This window comes from Simochromis diagramma, unplaced genomic scaffold (genome assembly GCF_900408965.1).
Source record: "Simochromis diagramma unplaced genomic scaffold, fSimDia1.1 OVJJ01000557.1, whole genome shotgun sequence".
Lineage (NCBI taxonomy): Eukaryota > Metazoa > Chordata > Actinopteri > Cichliformes > Cichlidae > Simochromis > Simochromis diagramma.
This window is the reverse complement of record NW_024387156.1, coordinates 936,929-956,176: the sequence shown is the minus strand read 5'-3', so window position 1 is coordinate 956,176 and position 19,248 is coordinate 936,929. Positions and strand designations below refer to the sequence as shown.

General features: G+C 43.2%; 1 protein-coding gene across 1 annotated transcript in view; it reads right to left on the bottom strand.

Moving 5' to 3' along the window:
- Nucleotides 1-8,954, bottom strand: part of phf21b (PHD finger protein 21B) — a 90,660-nt gene extending 81,706 nt beyond the window's left edge. The window contains exon 1 of the mRNA XM_040048254.1: nt 8,485-8,954. Coding sequence (XP_039904188.1) covers nt 8,485-8,538 — 54 coding nt within the window. The 5' untranslated portion in view covers nt 8,539-8,954. The remainder of the gene's footprint in view (nt 1-8,484) is intronic.
- Nucleotides 8,955-19,248: the final 10,294 nt, after the last annotated feature.

Here is a 19,248-nt window from a genome sequence, read left to right as displayed (position 1 = left end):
CCTGCAGAAGCTGGTAATGAGCCGCTGAGGGATTAGACCCCCGAGTTTGTTTTCAGATGCTGGGAAAGATCTCCTGCTCGCTGGTACAACCACGATGAGGAAAAATGGAGGGTACCGCTCCCTGAAATCCGGATGGATGGACGGACGTCATGGCCCGCCTCTGGCCCACGCTCTCCAATGTCCAGCTAATGAGCAGAGCTGAAGTCTGACTCAGTATACCAGGCTGACCTCTGACCCTCACTGACTAATCTATGTGCAAAACTGAAATAAGTGAATATCAAGGAGGCAGAGTCTTTAAACGGCTGTAAACTGTTTCTGAGGTAAGCAGGCAGTTTTTAACACCTGCCTCTCTGTATTTACCCCATCACTATTTCCCCACCTTCAGCCACGTCTCATGGCTTTAATCACCCCACCGCTGCCTCACTAACCAGCTCCAAAAGTCTCAGCTGATTTTCACTGATTTCAATGAAAAATGAGCAAAGAACAGACTCCACAGCAGGTGGGCCTGATTTCTTATCTGATCTTAGACACCCCCGGGGCCAAATCTGCCTTTATGCTCTTATTATTTCCGTTTTATGTCCATATGTTGCTTATTTACAGATTAATCAGTGCAATCTTGTAATTAGACAGTAAACCAGAGTTTAGACTGGATCATAAAGGCCTTTGGGTGGGTGACAGAACTACACTGAAGGCGATGAGTCCTCCTGTTGTTCTGAGTACTTGGTAAATAAATTCTTCTCGGCTGACTGCCTGTTGTTGGTTTTTTAATACCTCCTCATTTGCTTTGCTTGTAAAATCTTACTTTTAATTAGTAACTTGTATGAACAGCTGCTGATCTGAGGACTTAAATGCAATACTTGGGTAAATATACTTGACACACTTTAGTAGTCTTACTAATACCAGTATGGACAGTAAAAACTTGATCTTTACATACACTGGGAAGCTGCTTAATGTCAAAAACCCTTCTCTTTTTTTTGTTTTTAAACATTTTTAGTGGAAGTGATGAAAAAAAAATGTTGCATATATATAACCTGACTGTTTATTACAGAACTGAGATTCAAAGCCCCAAAGAGTCCTTGAGAGACAAAACTCAGCTGACATGCTGCACGTTTATATCCACAAGTTTAATCTGAGCGTAGCACTAACACACTCCGGATTACTGAGACGCTCCTGCATGCACACACCTGCTCTTCACAAACCAGCTTACTACAGCGCATGATGACCGATTTCTGAGTAACCTGGTTTCGTATGAGCGAGTAAACACAGTGACTGCCGTCCCACAGAGCGGCACACAAAGCAAACAGAGCAGCTGCTCACAGCTGGAGGAGAGAGCAGAGAGTGTGCAGCAGCAGCTCACACAAGCAGACGGTCAGGGTTGATTTTCTGCTGAAATCTACTTTAAAAAGCAGCAGAAATGACTTCAGCATGCATCACAAACATGAACCAGGATACACCAAAAAGCACAAAACAAAACAAAAAGCTGGCGACCTTTAGATTTCAGCTCTTCTCGTGGTTATGGAGCAGGAGGTGATCACTCCTGCTAAATAACACTGTCCTGTTTTAGAGTTGTCAGAATCCTGGAGGCTCAGCAGCGATCACAGTGTACAAAGTTAAATAAATGATCATTTTTTATTCTGTGAAGTTTAAGCACCTCATCTGCCCGCCTGCTTCATTTAGAGTCGTCAAATCTCACTCGAAACCTTACGACACACGCCTGAGGCTGCATGACGTTTCCTGTTTCCACGCTGACCTCGACTCTGTGTTTGTTTTCACTAAAATGCTTCCAAACACATTACTGGTCGCATGACAATGATGTCAGCACAAACAGATACTGCTTACATCATTGTCACTGGAACTACAGACATGAGCCTTCTCCTACTGGAGGTCTCTTCCTGCTAAAAAGTAGTTCTTCCTCCCCACAGTCACCAAGTGCTCCTCGATTATTGGAGGGTTTTTTCTAATACTGTGTCGTCTTTACAATATGAGGAGACCATGAGGAGACTGTAGTCGTGATTTGGTGCTACATAAGTAAAACCAGCTTCAAGTTGGTGATGAGTATTGCAGATGCTGAGAGTGAGTTGTACGAGCTCGGAGACTACAGAAGTCTTATCCTTCCAGTGTAGGCCGAGATAACCTCAAGCCAGGACAACATGCTGACGTCATTATCTCAGCTATAAATGCAAACATCAGCTCAGCAGCATTTCTCTGAAGCACGTTTACACTAAAGGCTGCAAACATGGATGGCCTTTAAATGTTAAAGATTCAGCCACTGCTGTGTTGGTTCATTGGAGCCAATACCTATCAGGACGACAGGTAAACTTAGTAAACTCTATATTGAACACTTAAAGGAGAGGTTCGCGTGGAAGATTTCCACTTTAAAAATAAAAGTTTATGTCACGATAAACCATAAACCATAAACCATGTCTGGGAAATCAGTCCAGTGTTGTTTAGAAACAAACTGTGACTGTTTGGAAGCCTGGTGAGGCTCAAGGGGAACAATTTTCAAAGGCCCAAAATGCAATTTTCTTATGGCTGAGGGTCAGGGATGCTTATTTTTGATGACGGCTGAGACCTCACAGAGTTCACCCAGTAGAAACAGCTGACAGCTTGTCAGGCTGTAAAGATGTTCATTTCCGCTGTAAGGTTTTAACCCTGGGCATCTGTGGGACTGACTCACTGCTGCCTCTGCTGAATGTCAGAGGAACAGTTGATGCTTCAGTGATGTCCTCTAACCTCACTGATCAACATGAGGTCATTCCAGCGTCACCCATCACCTTTAAAAAGCGCACCATCCAGCAGTAGCCAATCAGAGGGCTGCATTCACACAACCACATTTCGATGAAAGCAGCCTTCCTCGCCCCCCTCTTCATCACATACATATATCTGTGCAGCTGCAGCCATGTGAAACTTTTAAAAAAGCCTTAATGACGCTCGCACGCGGTTAAAGTGAGATGTAACCATGGTTACAGATGATGGCTTTGGTGTGGTCTTTGTTTCACTTCCAGCACAGAAATGGGACAAACATTAAAAACACACGTCTGATGGGCTCCGCCTGACGAGACCGCCATGACGCAACGGGGAGCAAGCAGAGCGGCAACGAATCAGTGAAGTCATTTTCTTTCCAGCACCAGCCAGGTGAAAGGTGGGCACGTCAGCCGAGGAGAGACGCTCACACTCACAGCACCACTTTCACCTTTCTTCAATTTATTTATGAAAAAAATAAATAAATCAAAAACTAAGCAGGTGATTCACTTCCTTGCAAGGTACATCGCCATGGCAACATTAAGCTGCAGACTTAACCTGCTCCAGATAAGAGATCAACAGGTATACACATTGCCTAGCGACCAATCAAATCAAAGATCCTGCAGTCAGTGCGCCTCCCTGACTTTACGGTTTTATTGTTTGGTTTTATTTTTTTGTTCTTTTCTCACTCACCATCAGCACACAGCGCACACTAATGTAAGGCCATCATCAGCCTATGTCAATGCACCACAACTAAACACTAGAGATACACTTAATGTTCAGTATTAAACTTTCAAGATGTGAATGTGAGAAGTAACCCACTCTGTGTGATAAACATGATGAGGATTGGACATGGAATCATACCTGTCGAGCATCATCTGGAGCTGGATCTTTAATGTGTGTGAAAGCATTCAGCTGGACTGATTTAAAGAGGTTCTACAGACATCCAGCCCTGCTGTCACAGATCACGCCACGTCTATTGTCATCAGTCTGTGCTCACCTGAGCTCCACATCCACAGACACACAGATTTACCTTCAGACACCTGAGCGAGCTCCACCTGCTTCTACGCAAGGTAAGGAACATGTCTGAAACCAGCCCGACCTTTAAGAAAATTCAAAACAGCAGACACCTGTTTGCATCATCCCAATTTCGAAATGAACTTAAAGAAGAAACGTTTCATACAAATAAAATCACTGAGCGGGTCTAAAACTGTGGGCCTGGGCCCCACTGATGGGGCACGAAACCACTGGAGGTTCAACATGGATCCTTTTTTTATTACTGAGAATAAATGAGAAAAAAGATTTAATGATGATTTAAAAAATGATTTCATATGAAACTATAATTACAGATGCATTTTCTTTTAATGCTCTCTACTCTTAACTTCCAGTTGACTATAGAGGTGCTTTTGTACTAACTTGCATGATCATAACCACAGTTACTTTGGTCAAGACTGAGATCAGACTTTGGAAAACTGAGACTTCTCCAAACTTTAAAAGAAAAAGAAGAAACTAATCAGATTTCCTTGAACTTTAATTCTACAGGGAGTGCAGAATTATTAGGCAAATGAGTATTTTGTCCACATCATCCTCTCCATGCATGTTGTCTTACTCCAAGCTGTATAGGCTCGAAAGCCTACTACCAATTAAGCATATTAGGTGATGTGCATCTCTGTAATGAGAAGGGGTGTGGTCTAATGACATCAACACCCTATATCAGGTGTGCATAATTATTAGGCAACGTCCTTTCCTTTGGCAAAATGGGTCAAAAGAAGGACTTGACAGGCTCAGAAAAGTCAAAAATAGTGAGATATCTTGCAGAGGGATGCAGCAGTCTCAAAATTGCAAAGCTTCTGAAGCGTGATCATCGAACAATCAAGCGTTTCATTCAAAATAGTCAACAGGGTCGCAAGAAGCGTGTGGAAAAACCAAGGTGCAAAATAACTGCCCATGAACTGAGAAAAGTCAAGCGTGCAGCTGCCAAGATGCCACTTGCCACCAGTTTGGCCATATTTCAGAGCTGCAACATCACTGGAGTGCCCAAAAGCACAAGGTGTGCAATACTCTGAGACATGGCCAAGGTAAGAAAGGCTGAAAGACGACCACCACTGAACAAGACACACAAGCTGAAACGTCAAGACTGGGCCAAGAAATATCTCAAGACTGGTTTTTCTAAGGTTTTATGGACTGATGAAATGAGAGTGAGTCTTGATGGGCCAGATGGATGGGCCCGTGGCTGGATTGGTAAAGGGCAGAGAGCTCCAGTCCGACTCAGACGCCAGCAAGGTGGAGGTGGAGTACTGGTTTGGGCTGGTATCATCAAAGATGAGCTTGTGGGGCCTTTTCGGGTTGAGGATGGAGTCAAGCTCAACTCCCAGTCCTACTGCCAGTTTCTGGAAGACACCTTCTTCAAGCAGTGGTACAGGAAGAAGTCTGCATCCTTCAAGAAAAACATGATTTTCATGCAGGAAAATGCTCCATCACACGCGTCCAAGTACTCCACAGCGTGGCTGGCAAGAAAGGGTATAAAAGAAGAAAAACTAATGACATGGCCACCTTGTTCACCTGATCTGAACCCCATTGAGAACCTGTGGTCCATCATCAAATGTGAGATTTACAAGGAGGGAAAACAGTACACCTCTCTGAACAGTGTCTGGGAGGCTGTGGTTGCTGCTGCACGCAATGTTGATGGTGAACAGATCAAAACACTGACAGAATCCATGGATGGCAGGCTTTTGAGTGTCCTTGCAAAGAAAGGTGGCTATATTGGTCGCTGATTTGTTTTTGTTTTGTTTTTGAATGTCAGAAATGTATATTTGTGAGTGTGGAGATGTTATATTGGTTTCACTGGTAAAAATAAATAATTGAAATGGGTATATATTTGTTTTTTGTTAAGTTGCCTAATAATTATGCACAGTAATAGTCACCTGCACACACAGATATCCCCCTAAAATAGATAAAACTAAAAACTACTTCCAAAAACATTCAGCTTTGATATTAATGAGTTTTTTGGGTTCATTGAGAACATGGTTGTTGTTCAATAATAAAATTATTCCTCAAAAATACAACTTGCCTAATAATTCTGCACTCCCTGTAAATCAGCTGAATAAACTAAATGAATAGATGAATGTGAAGCGAGGTAAAGCTGCCTTTATAGGGGACCAGACAACAGGATGTGCTAAAGCAGCGGTCCCCAAACCCCGGGCGACAGACCGGTACCGGTCCATGAGTCGTTTGGTACCGGCCCGCGAAAGTTTAGGCTCAGGTGTGAAATATATGGTTTTCAGGTGTATAATATTGTCAGGCATAAACCGGTCCGTGGCGCAAAAAAGGTTGGAGACCGCTGTGCTAAAGGCCTCTGAGGGATTGTGTAAACGATATCTGCCTGAAATACCAGAAACAACACTTCCAAACACAAAAACAGCTCTCGGCTCCATCACACCTCATCCTTCTTCAAACATCAGCTGCACCTGCTCAGTCTGTGATCCAGGCCCTTCCAGTCCCCCCTTCAAGGCTTTTAAAGAACTTTTTCAGGACCTTAAGCTGTTTAATCAACATCATATGCACAATTTACTACCACATCATGTTACAGCCCTAAACTTTAATCGTGAGTGTTAAACATTAAGTATAGCAAATAAATCACAACTTGAAGATGATCCTGGCATCACATGTAGGTGAAAGTAGAGCATTCAGGTGCCTCACAGACACCTCCACAGTCCTACATGCTGATACCAGCCTTCAAAACTTACCCAGAATGCACTTTGTGAAGGAAACAGATCAAACACCAGTGTTGGTTTCTGCTCCTCCATGTCACAGATCAAACTGCAGTTTATTCAGACTGTGATGGATCCTCACTGAAGGTCACAGTTCTTCAGATGGAAACTCTCACAGTGGGATAAAACTGATCTTAAAAATGTGTTGTTGGTTTTTTTGGTGTAGATATGAAGTTATGAGGGCTCAAAAATGCTGTAATAATAAATAAAGAGCTCTGAATGTTTGCACTTTGAAGGTAAACTGTGACATGCCTTCATCAAACACATTAAAGCTGGTTCTGGGGCGCCGTGGAGAAAGTTCTCTCAAATTTTTGCTTCAAATATTTGTGGCTATCGAAGCCTTTCCTCCGACGCTCCTCACAAACATCCACCTTTAGGCCTCAAACCACGACCCTGAAATGACCTCCAGGGCTTTTCCTGTTACCTCTCTAACCCCCACCCTCCTGCTCGGCTGTGAGTTCATGTTATTTCTGTAAATGTAGATAAATGTGTTTAAACGTGTGCATGGAGGATTGAAGGCCACTGTGTTTTAAGGAGGAAACATAAAGGTCACTAAAAAGAGAGAAAGAGGAGCGTGGTGATTAAAAACATCGGTGTGCCGTGCTGACTGAGCTTTCTGTCGCTGCCTCCCCTCCCCCTGCTCCTCCACACCAAAAACAGCATCAAAGCAATCAAAATGGTAATGTTAGGCATGAATGGGGCCCATCCCCCCTTTACTCCACCACCTCCTCCTCCTGCGTGAAACTCTGCAGACTTTTTTTCCTCTTCAGCTAGAGGAGGGGGAGGAAGAGGAAAAGGAGGAGTAGGAGGGGGGCAGGAGGTAGTAACCCCCCCCCCCCCCTTTTTTTCCTCTCAAAATGGAAGCTTCCACTACCAAACTAAAGAAGAAGAAGATGGATTAGTTAAAGTTTACCAGCAGCCAATCAGGAGCTGAGGAAGCTGCACTGTGTAGGAAATAAAGTGAGACACAAACAGAAGAGAAAGAGTGCACGGATGGAGAGCAGCTCCTTCTTCTTCCTCTGATAAATGAGGGGGAAGTTGGGTGCGCTGCTGCCGGGCTGGGACCGGCCGACGGGGCGGTGCAGCGCCGCGGAGGAGCTCCGAGGAGCTGTCCGCGGTGCTGAACACCATCCAGCCCGGCTCCACGCTCCGCAGCATCCGCCTCAAAGTTAACCAAACATCCGCCACCTCCACATAAAGACCGAGTATTAAAGAAAAGTGAAAGCGAATCAAAGGCACCCTCTGAGGTCATGTGACCAAGAGGGACTAACAGCAGCAGAGTAAACCGTGTCAAATACGCTGAAATTAAACTACTCCATGATGGTTCTGAGAGCTGTGTGAGGTACTCAAAGTCCGGCACAGCTCCTCCATCTGTCCGCCGAGCCGCTCCGCTCTCACCCCCGCTCTCCAGAAACATGTCGACCAACTCAAAATGGACGCTAAAATTCCCCCAACATTACACAACTTTGAGAGGCCGAGCAGGAGCCACTTCCAGCCCGCAGAGCGGGGCAGAGAAGCGGCCCCGGTATGCCCCTCAGAGACCCCCACCCAGCGGGGAAACTTCACGCAGAGCGGGTTTAAGCCGATAAAGTTTCTCACACAGTCCGGCCATAATTACCTGCGGCTGCCGCTTCATCTGCGCCACTACATGCAGGAAAAAGTGCCTCAAGTTAACAAAGCCGCACTCTTTGCACCTCTTCATAAATATTCAGGTCGCGTCCTGATCGCCACACAGCACCAGCAGCAGCACCGCATTATCACCGCTCCACATTCTTGTTGCTCGCAGAAAAACAGCCACGGCAATCAGACAAAGTGCTGCCCAAAGTGCCCTCGGTCAGCGGGACCGGGAAACGGCCGCCGGCGGACATTTTAAGCAGCGAGATGTCGCAGAGTTGCTCCCCGGGAGTGAGCAGCTCTGAGCCCGCTGCTCGGAACGCCACTGAAGGCGAGAACAACACGATGTTTCGTTTACCTGATGACATTGGATCTCTACTTTCAGCGCCTCTTGCAGGCCTTGTAGTTCCATGTTCCGACCAGGAAAGCACTTTTCTCCCACTTTCGACGCGGCCGAGACCAAGTTTGAGTGATTTTAAAGATTTTTTTAAGCGACAATAACAATTGAAAGAAGAACTACTCGGGCTGCAAAGCAAGTTCTCGCTTCTTTTTACAGCCCAGGACTCATCACCCACTTTCCGCCCGTCTTCAAAAGTGCTCCAAACCCGGCGGGAAGAGCTCGGGCCTCGCACGGCTCCTCTCCAGAAGACCACCGAGCGTCGACGGGTCTGACCGGGCAGCCGGGTCGCTTTTCTTTCGCTAATTTTAAGTTGAAAAACGGGGACTATATTTTGTCCGAGTCCGCGGCTTGATTTCACTTTGCCTGGGGAAAAGTTGCGCTTCGGCTGTCAATGGTAATTCTGAAGTTCCCGGATGGAGCAGCGAGAGCAGACCCCCTCCTCCCTGCTTCACTGCGCATGCGCAGTGAGCGGGGGGCAGTTACAGTCAGGTTTTATGATTAAAAGTCGTGTTTTTACCCCTTTGGTCGCAATAAAACGGCACCTAGTCACACTCTGATGGTTCAGAGAGGTCTAGTTAAAAGAAAAGATAAATAAAAGCTGGTCAGTGTGTGAATTACACTGAGCTTTTCACATTCAAACCTAAAGTGCTGGATTGTAAATAAAATTGCTTCATTACAGTCATTACAAAATCTCTAGTTATTCTACAGACTTCAATTATAAATATAACACATATATTACACATGTATAGAAAATCCACATAGATTTAGGATATAAGTTATAAAAAGTTTCTTCAGCTGCAACACTAACAAACTAAAGCCTTACCTAACATCCGAAAATGGTCTTTTATCCACAGGATACCCACATATAATAATCACTTTAAGCTTAGATACTGTATTTTTATACCATTAAATGAGATTAAAAATAACACACAAAAACTGTGAGCAGCTTTACAGAAAATAAACATAATAAAGCTTTAAAAGTCATAACAGGGCTTTAATATGACAGCTACACCCAGTTCACACAAGCCAGCCTGCATCACATGACCCTCACCTGTTTGGAAACTCACAGCAACTTTAGATTTCTCTACTAATAATATCCTAACCCTCATTAATACTTAATGTGCATGATAAATAATATGTAGACTGTGTCAGCTGCTTCTTTGAGTCATAATGTTTTGATGTTAGGTGCCACATGCACAGTTATTTTGTTAATTAAGCTGCATCAGGATACACAATATGAGTAAAAGTCAGAAATGAAAACCTGTTGATTTAATAAAAAATAAACTACACCAAACTCACATTGTGTATGTTTTTGTGATGTAAAGGTTTTGTCATTTTCACAGCTAGGCATATCTGCACTGATATTTTTAACACAACAAACAAACACACCAAAATATGTTCACTTAAAGTGGTTGAGTGGAAGGAAAAGAAAGGATGGGTAAGTAAGTAGTGATGTAAATAGGTTGGATTTGAAGCATTCATAAAAGACTGATTTTTGTTACATGTGACCTCAACTATACAAATTAAAACTATTTTTAAAAAAATAAAGATGACTTTAAGTGTGGATATTTATTAAAAATAAACCCAGTGTGGCTTTTTTTCGTGAACACATGTTATTCCTGTCATACATGTGAAATAATGCTTGTTTAAACTCCTGCCCAGCGTTGCAGTGGAGCTGACTCGGGCAGAACAGTCTTTGTGTTGTTTACTCCTTTAACATGGATGCTCTGCAGGTTTAAACATGGCAGCAGCAGCACTCCACTCTCAACTTCCTGAGACAGAGACGCGAAGGGGGGGGGTAGCAGAAATGCCCCTCAGCAGGACGAACATCCACCCACACCTGCCCCTGTACACTTTCTACCTCGTCACATGAGCACAAAGAGCCCTGCTGGGTTAGTTTCTCCTCACAAATCTGCCCCTTCTCCCCCATTTCTGTCAGTCTGACTCTGGCCCCGCCCCCATCTTCCTCCTCCCGCCCTCTGGCCGCAAGCCAAGCTACGATTGGTCCAAACTGCTTGCAAATAAAAACGGGAGCATGGTCGATGGAAGAAAGCCAATCAGGAGTTGCAAACGAGAAGCGACAAGAAGAAGAACCAATGAGCGTGAAGGAGGTAGCGGAGGTGGCGGGGCCGCCCTGGCAGTAAGCGTGATGGGAGATGAAAGAGCGGGGATGGCAGCCGGTAACGTCTGAATCCACCGAGAACTCCGGACCCTGAGCTGCACGCGGACTTCAGCTTGTCTCAGACCGACGCTGTGACGTGTCTCTGAGGCGCAGCACCGCGGAGGAGCCGACCCTAGCACCACGGACAGAGGCAGCCGCGTGGGAGGGACTACTTCTTCATGTGCTCTATGTATAAGGTTCCGCTCAGTCCGCTCACTGGTCCTCACACAGGCCGCAGAGAAGCCGCAGCACGGAACTGTAACACGGACCTGCCTCTGTCTGCACTTCCGGTCTCCACAAGAGGCGCTCTGAGGGGTCAACAGTCAACTGGGTTTATGACCAAAGGTGGCAGAAACAACAGACACATATTCAGATTTTCTACTGAACTAAAATACTTTTCTGTAATTATAAGCACTGTCTCCAGTTTGATTTGTTTTCCCCCATTATTTTCAACTTTTTCATAGCAGAGACCACAGGTCAAAGTTTAAGTCCTACACATGACAGTTGTTTACAATTAGTTTGTATTACTTATTAATACATTATTCATTCAAAATGCACTCTAAATTAAACTGCTGTGTGAGCTTTAAATAAAGTTCATATTTGGGGATAAAACAGTTGTCTTTGAAAGGTTTGTCCGGTTTATCTGGACAAAAGGCCACAAGAAAGTGACTCTGATTTTTTTATAGCTTTGATGAGGGTATGGCAGCATTTCCATCCAGAGCTGGATTAGTTTTAGAGCACTTAAGGTGGGCACGTCAGATCACTGAAGTCAGTCCATCACAAAGATTCCGTGTGTGAAAGTGATGTCACGCTCCCTGCAGCACTCGGAGTCCTGTCACTTACTGATGGAGAGGACTGCTCATCAGTATGTGCAGGTGTTGCAGCTGACCTCATTTTATTTCATTTCATTTTATTTCTTTTTGGTGGGAGAGTGTGCATACTTGTGACAAAATCATACTTCCTACTGAAGAACAAAATCATGCTGACTCATGATGATGTGATGATTCATTTCCATGAACACAAAGACGTAAATGAGTTGTTCACAGTGACACATGCTGATGTTTACAGAGGGGAAAGGAGAAACAAAGAAAGAAAGAAAATAAATCTTCCTCTAGTGTTTAACAAACTGAACCAGAGCAAAACACAGCAGTCATCACTGAAATACACCAGCAAGAACTAAAACAGGACAGGAGATGTTTCCCATCGTAACCACAGAGTCTAGAGGTATTTTGACAATAATTAAAAAGCAGGTGTATATAGTGTCTGATGGTCCATGAAGTAAACAGAGTAGAAGCACCACACCCTTGTGCCGAGCTCAGTGGTGGGGGGGAAGTCCGGTCCTCTAACCGGAACCTGTTCTTCGGCTATCGCCGCTATCGCCGTTAGCATGCACTTGAAGCGTGTAACTGTAAAGGTTAAACTTTCTGTTAGATTTTATTAGCTGCCTCTAAAAATACACAAGTTAAAATAAATAAATAATAATCACTTTTAGACCCACAAATTTAATACTACAAAAGATTGAGAGATTGGTGGCATATGTGTGTGTGTCATTTTTTATATTTGAATATTTTAAATTATAACGTTATTTTTTTTCCACATTGACTGGCACTTTACAACAAATACAAATAAAATATATGTTAATTTTTGGAAGAAGGTAAGTATAAATTCTGATCTATAAAATGGTGTATTTTTTACCGCTTAAATGTTTTTATTTATAATATTAAGTATTGGCAAATAAAACTTAAATAATAGTTTTGCTATGAGTTTTCAAACAAAGTAAAGCCAACTAAAATATCTGTCCTGAGACCAGGTGGAGCTCAGACATGTTTTAATCGGATTTACTGAAAGCTCTCCACCTGTAACAGTCACAGGCAGCATGCAAAATATATGCAGAGCATCACACACTTCTCCAAAAATACTCTGTTTTTGTTGGTTATAATGATGGTTATAAAATAAATAGTGTTTAGAAAAAATAATATAATTCGCAAGGCGCCTCCCTCAGACACATTTACTAAGCCCACCTGCTACCTCAGGTATCAGTGGGCTGGTTCAGTGTCAGCAGTGTGGGTGTGGGGAGTTGTGAGTGGGTGTGACCCAGAGGTGTCATCTGTGTGGCCTGGCAGCAGGTCGGCAGGTAAGTTCACATATGTGCAAAGGGTCTGCCTACAAAGAGTGAATGTTGGCTAATTAACACAAACACATTTTTTTCTGTTAGAAATGAAGTAAGCTAGCTAATGCTAGGATACCAGTAAATACTCTTTTCTCTTTTTTAAAACCTGACCTCACCTTTTAATAGAGCCATCCTACTGTTTTACCACTCAGCATCACCTAAGAGCGCACCTGGACCAAACCAAATGAGGAGGTAGGAGGCGGGGTAAGGGGCTGAGTTGTTTTTTATTTTTTGCTGCCAAAAATAAAAGAAAACTAATGCTGGGAAACAAACGTGTTTATAAAACAAGCAAACATTATTTTATGGCGATAGGTTAAAAATTTTCATTTAAAAAAGGCTAGTTTATGTTTTGTAGGGCCCCTGTCAGTCATGGGCCCTTACAGTCATCATCACTTTCTGACGTTATTAAGAGGCAAAAAGAGTTTGGGCAGTATTTTTTCTCCTGGATGAGGTAGATTAGACTTGGTGTGGGTTCACGTGTTTCTGTCTGCAAGCCTTTAAAGGAGAATGTGGTGGCAGTTAAGAAAAGGAAGCAGTCTGAAGTTTCCTCTGTGCTTTAACGCAAAGTTTTTGTGCTGCTAAAAGCAAGATGTCATAATGATGTAGATGTTGGATTTGTTGTGGGCCTGTTCCAGTTTACCTGACAGTTCGGGATATTTTTTAAAGCATAAGTAGATTTGAAATATAAAAGCTAGCAGCTGCTTGTGTAGCTCGCTAATGCCCTGTCAGTTTCCCATCAAAGTCCACAGGTTTATCCACAATAACCAGAAAATGCTGCTGATCTTTCAGGGTGACAAGCTCTAGACTGTTTTCTTTAACAGAACACAAACTCAGCAGAAAATTTAGATTCCAGTTGTTCCACGTCAAACCGAGTTCAGCTTCCTTCCACAGACAATAGCCAAGACATTATAGTAGATGTTAATAGATGACACTTTTTTAGGTATTAAATTGTGCAAATATTTAGATTTCACTGGGCAAGTACAGAACACCTTGCTTGCCCTGACAAAATGATATTGCTTTTTTGTGATTTTTACCTACATCAACTTCAGCCAGCAAAACCAGCTGCTTCTTCTACATACATGAAAGTTTCTGTTGGGCTTTAACTACACTCCTGACATCTGTTGGAGTTTTTGCCAGTCTAACTGTCCAATCAGCAGACATGAGCATGAGTAGTGATCTATGGGGAAAATTAGCTTCACTGTGAGAGAAACTAAACCTTGAATGTCGTACTACAGTTTACGTCAGACACATTATCAATGCTAGATTTTTAAACATTGAAAGGGAAATTAAATAAATATTGGAATTTTTTTTTTTGTCTAAGGTGGAAAGAATCATTTTAGCTCCATTCGCTCCTGTTTATCTTCGACTGTTTCAGAGCACCACCTGCTGTGCCCCCGGCTGAATTGCAGCTTTCTGCACTCCTGGTTGTAGTTCACAGGCAGCTCACTCCCTTCGTCCGTCCCTCGACACTCGGCTGCCTGCTGATACCCTCCCCCACCCCGGCCAGGTCTGCTACATCAGCTGCTACTTTTCATTTCACGGCTCAGCGGCAAGACTCTTGAAGTCTTCTCTGTGCTTGCTTTACTATTCCAGGCTGCAGCAAGTTTTTTAAGCTCCACTCACTCTGAATGGACTCAGACCTGAGATACATGCCGGCTGCTGGTGCTGAGGTTTTATTATCAGTCTGCAGGACCCACAGCCAGCATGGGAAAAATGTTGAGGTCCAGCTCAGCCCCAGCAGCATTCCCCCCACACCAGTATGTTTCACATTGTCAGTTTAATGTTCACTTCGTGAGGCTAGAGCTTTAGTTTGAACAACAATTGTTCTTCGGGTGTCAGTCAAATGAACATAAAGACTCAGAAACACAAAGCTCTGCATAAAGAGCATAAAGGATAAAAAACCCCACAAAAAAACCACAAAAAGTCCTAAAAAGTTATTACACCAACAAACAGACGCGACACAAAGAGACAACAGAAGAAATACATTGTCACAAAAGAGGTAAGATGGATCCACAAAGACAACTAAGAGAGGCATGGCTGCAAAAGAAATGAAAACTACAAATACATTTACCACAAAGTACAAATAACAGACCCAAATGGGAGGAAACGGACAGAAAAAAAATTCAATCATTGCAAAGAAAAATACCACAAAGAAATCCAGAACTGCAAAGCTGTAATTGCACTTGTTTTTCAATTGTTTATGCAAAGTGGCATTAAAAACAAACAAAAAAACTACAGTCAGACCAAGACTGAAACAAACCACTAAGAACAACCTCTGAGAAACACCAGCACATGAGCACAGAGATATATAAAAACACAAAACATAACAAGAGATTTGAACCATACACTGTATATAAAAGATGGACATAGCCGTGTGACGTCACCAATCATGAAGCCTGGAGCTGAGCGCCACCTTGGAGTTTTGAAACTGGGCGTGACGAGTGTGGTGTCAGTTTCCTGCTCCTCTCCAACTGTGATGGGACCTAAATTTAAAAAAAGTAACTTGTTTTATTCAGGCAGACCTGAAACCGGCACCTGAGACCATAAACTCAGACTTCTGTTAAGTCTGACTTCAGAGGAGTCACTCCCTGCTGGACAATAAATGAGGATTAGCAGTGACTTAAGAGTTTACAAATTCAGTTTGTAAACTTTCATATTCCCCAGAAAAGTCTCAAAAAGCCACACAATTTTTTTTTAATGAGGACTGGGAACCAACTCGGGTTCAGGGACTCCAATTAGCTGAGGTGAAGCCTAGCAGACAGCTAGCAGCTACAGCTGTGCCTCCATCACCATCTAGAGTACAGGTGTCGAACTCCAGGCCTCGAGGGCTGGTGTCCTGCAGGTTTTAGATAACACCCAGGGTCAACAAACCTGAATCAAATGATTAGTTCATTACCAGCCTCTGGAGAACTTCAAGACATGTTGAGGAGGTAATTTAGACATTTTAATCACCTGTGTTGGATCAAGGACACATCTACCTGCAGGACACCGGCCCTGGAGGCCTGGACTTCGACAACTGTGATCTAGAGCCTCTGCTGGACATAAAAGGTACTATATGTTGGCGCTTCAGTTTTAGTTTACAGCAAACTAACTGGCACAATATTTGCAGACAGTGAATCTTTATAAAAAATAATTATTTTTAGTCTTTTAAACCAGTAAAATGAAGATTGTGACTAAAAATAAAAACATTACTTAAAACTCATAGTCATAGGTGGATAGCTTCTCTGATAGCCTTTCAGTCTTTAAACATGCAGAAGCTCAAACAGATCTGAACTCAGCTGCATGTTGGGTTTATCTTACAGTCCACCTCAGGCCAGGCTGGGACCGGCCATCTGTCAGCACTGCAAACCCAGTGAAGCCTGGCCGGTCCTGAACCCAGCCAGGCTCATAGCTGACAGGAAGTGTTTAATGGGGAACACTTGGAATCAAACAACCTGCAACAAGCCAGAAACACAATATCAAAACTTTTATTTGGTCTATATTTGAACATCAGTGTGTGATAATAATCAGACTTAGCCAAAGAGCATTACTGCAGCAAAAACCAGAAGCAGGAGGATTTTTATAGTCCACAAAATCTGCTCTCTGCTCTCTAACACAGTCATGCAACAATGACAGCTCAGAGGCAAACTCATGGGTACTGATGGCTTCTGTCAGCTTTGTTAGGAGAGATCAGGTTCTGAACGTGGTGAAAGGAGACCTCTTTACTTCATAGAACTAAGAGTAAAACATGAGAGGACGAAAATCAGACTAAAACTGAGATGACAGGATAGTACAGCTGTAAAGTTTATCACATCTGCTATGTTTTATTAACATTTATCCCATTTATGTTTGTTAATGCTTATAGTTGAACTGCCCTGGCATTTGGGGGTTTTATAGAAATATAAAGGAACACATTATATTCAGGCTAAAAGGGTTTTATAAAATAAACTTCTGAATGTCACAACTAGAATCGGTTAGTTTGAATAGAAAATCACACAAAAATACACTCAAAACACACACACACTGAGGAAGGGGACGAGAAACAGCTGAACGTAATAAAGTCAGGAATGAGGCATAAAACTGAAAACAAGATACTGGAGACACTTTCAAAATAAAACAGGAAACAACAAAATAACCACACTAAACACTGAACGAGAAATATGAATATGAAACTCAAGATTGAGACAGAAACTCTTTGCTAAAAGAATTGAAAACTAGTCAGGAACCAAATAAAAAAAACTGAAGAAAACTCAAATGAATATGAAACTGGATGAAAGAATGACAGTGAAATCAAAACAGGAATAAAAAACTGAGTCTGTCAGTGTCTGAGTTCAGCTGGAGTGCTGGCAGGTATGAGCTGTCTGATGACACAGGTATTCAGATCCAGGTTTTTTGGGTTGGCGCCAGTGAAGCTTCACGTGTTTACGACAACCAAAACACCGAAAAACCATCATGCCTGATATCATGATTATCGAGCCCGGGCATGTTGCTCACATCATCAACAAAAGGTCAAACTTAAGAAAACCTTCCTACATGTTGCAGACATGCACAGCATCATTGTGGTTTTAAGTTCTAGGGTAAATTGAATCTCATAACATTTCTAATATAAAAATACAATATATGAGAAAATTAGGAGTTACAGCTGGAAGATGTATTAAACTCATTGTGCATTGAAATGCTTGTGAGTGGTTAGGTGGAACTCTGATTTGTTTAATTTATCAGTTTAGCATCTGTTAAAATTAGTTTAAGATTTAAAATCAGGAATCTTCATTGATGAGCAGCGCTCGGTGAGAGATAAATATCTGGAGTTTTTCATGTTTGTCCTGATATCTTCTGCTCTTCACTGCAGAATACTGAAAGGAAAAGCCCATCAGCTGACAGACTCACAGCCATTAACCTTATCATCGTTTCCCTGTTTGCAGCTTTAAAGTGGCACAGTTGGCACTCACACTTGGCCTAATGTGAGCAGAGATGCTGCTCTGACATTTTTACTTGCTCTTCCAAACGGATGGTTGGCAAACGGCGTGGCTCCATGCAGACGCCGTGGAAGCCAAGAACGTGTCCTTCTCTGCTGACTCGGAGACACAGTGACATTTGTAAGGACCGACTCTTTGGGCTTAGAGAGGTCGTTGTAAATGTCAGCCAAGTGCAGCAGAGATCAGAGCAGGAAAACACCGCGTTCAGCCCTGCAGGAGCTTTAAGTCACTTCATTACAGCCACTGATCACATGTCAACACAGGCAAGAGGAAGTCATGTGATCTGAAGGCTTTTGTGACAGGAAGAGAGGAACTGAATGCCCAATCTGAAAAAAGCCAAACAATAACATTTTTAAGTTATCCAAGTGACTTATAGATCATGTTTAACCTGAGCAGCTAAAAACTGTGGGGGGTTTCTAAATATATAAAGGGGGTCCGGTGTTCTTGCCAGCTCTAGTGAGCCTTGACCCCCCGGCTAGCTATTGAGCTGGTGGGTAACAGACATCTCTGAAAACGTCAGAGCACTTTAGCAAATATGTGATCTCTTGATAAACTGAGCAGATATTTGAAGTTTACACACCTACATTCTCGCCTGAAAATATGTTAAAAGTTTGTTTTGTGACCCAGAAGGAGTAATAAGAGTAATATTAAAACTAAGTAGCTGTTGCCATTGTTGGAAACTGGAATTGGCTCGCCGTGCTTTGAATTCTGGGATAGGTTGGGCCATGGGAAGGATACACCCGATCCATCCTTCAAATTCGGGGAAATGAAGGACGCAATTGCGGGCTGCATTTGGAGGAGCCTTCGAATTGGGACAGCCTTCATCACCTGGCTGTGATGCAATCCACCTTCAAATGCGGCCTCCGAAGGATGTGGCTCAGGAATTGGGACATGCATAAAGTGTCATGGTCTGGGTGAGTCACAGTAATTTTTCCACAGTGCCTGCTCTCCTCCTCTGAGTGGAGCCTTCATCGCCCCTCCCAGGATTCACACCTGGAGCTAATCAGACCGGTTGTATTTAAGACCAGCCTTTGCCAGATTGTCTGCTAACCTTGTGTTTTTTCATAGTGCTTGTACTTACCCTTTTCCTCTTGTCGTCTCAGTCGGATCACGAAAAATACACACCCAACCCTGCAATAACCTCTCATGCCTGGTTGCTGGTCTCCTCTGCTCACTCACAGCCAGTAACATTTCTTTGCCTGCTCTCCTGCCTCACCTGCCTGCCTCCCTGCTCCTCTGTTTTGAAAACCTGGGAAAATTCTCGATTGGACTCACCCAGGCCTCTACCTCACGTCCTCCCCATCCTGCATCACTTCACCTGCATACAAAGTAAGACATTAAGACTTTTTACTGGATGTGTATTCATTCAATCCTCAGAACCACCCTGATTCTCCTCTCCCTTGGTTTCAGTGCCATAGACCACAAGCTCTTGAACC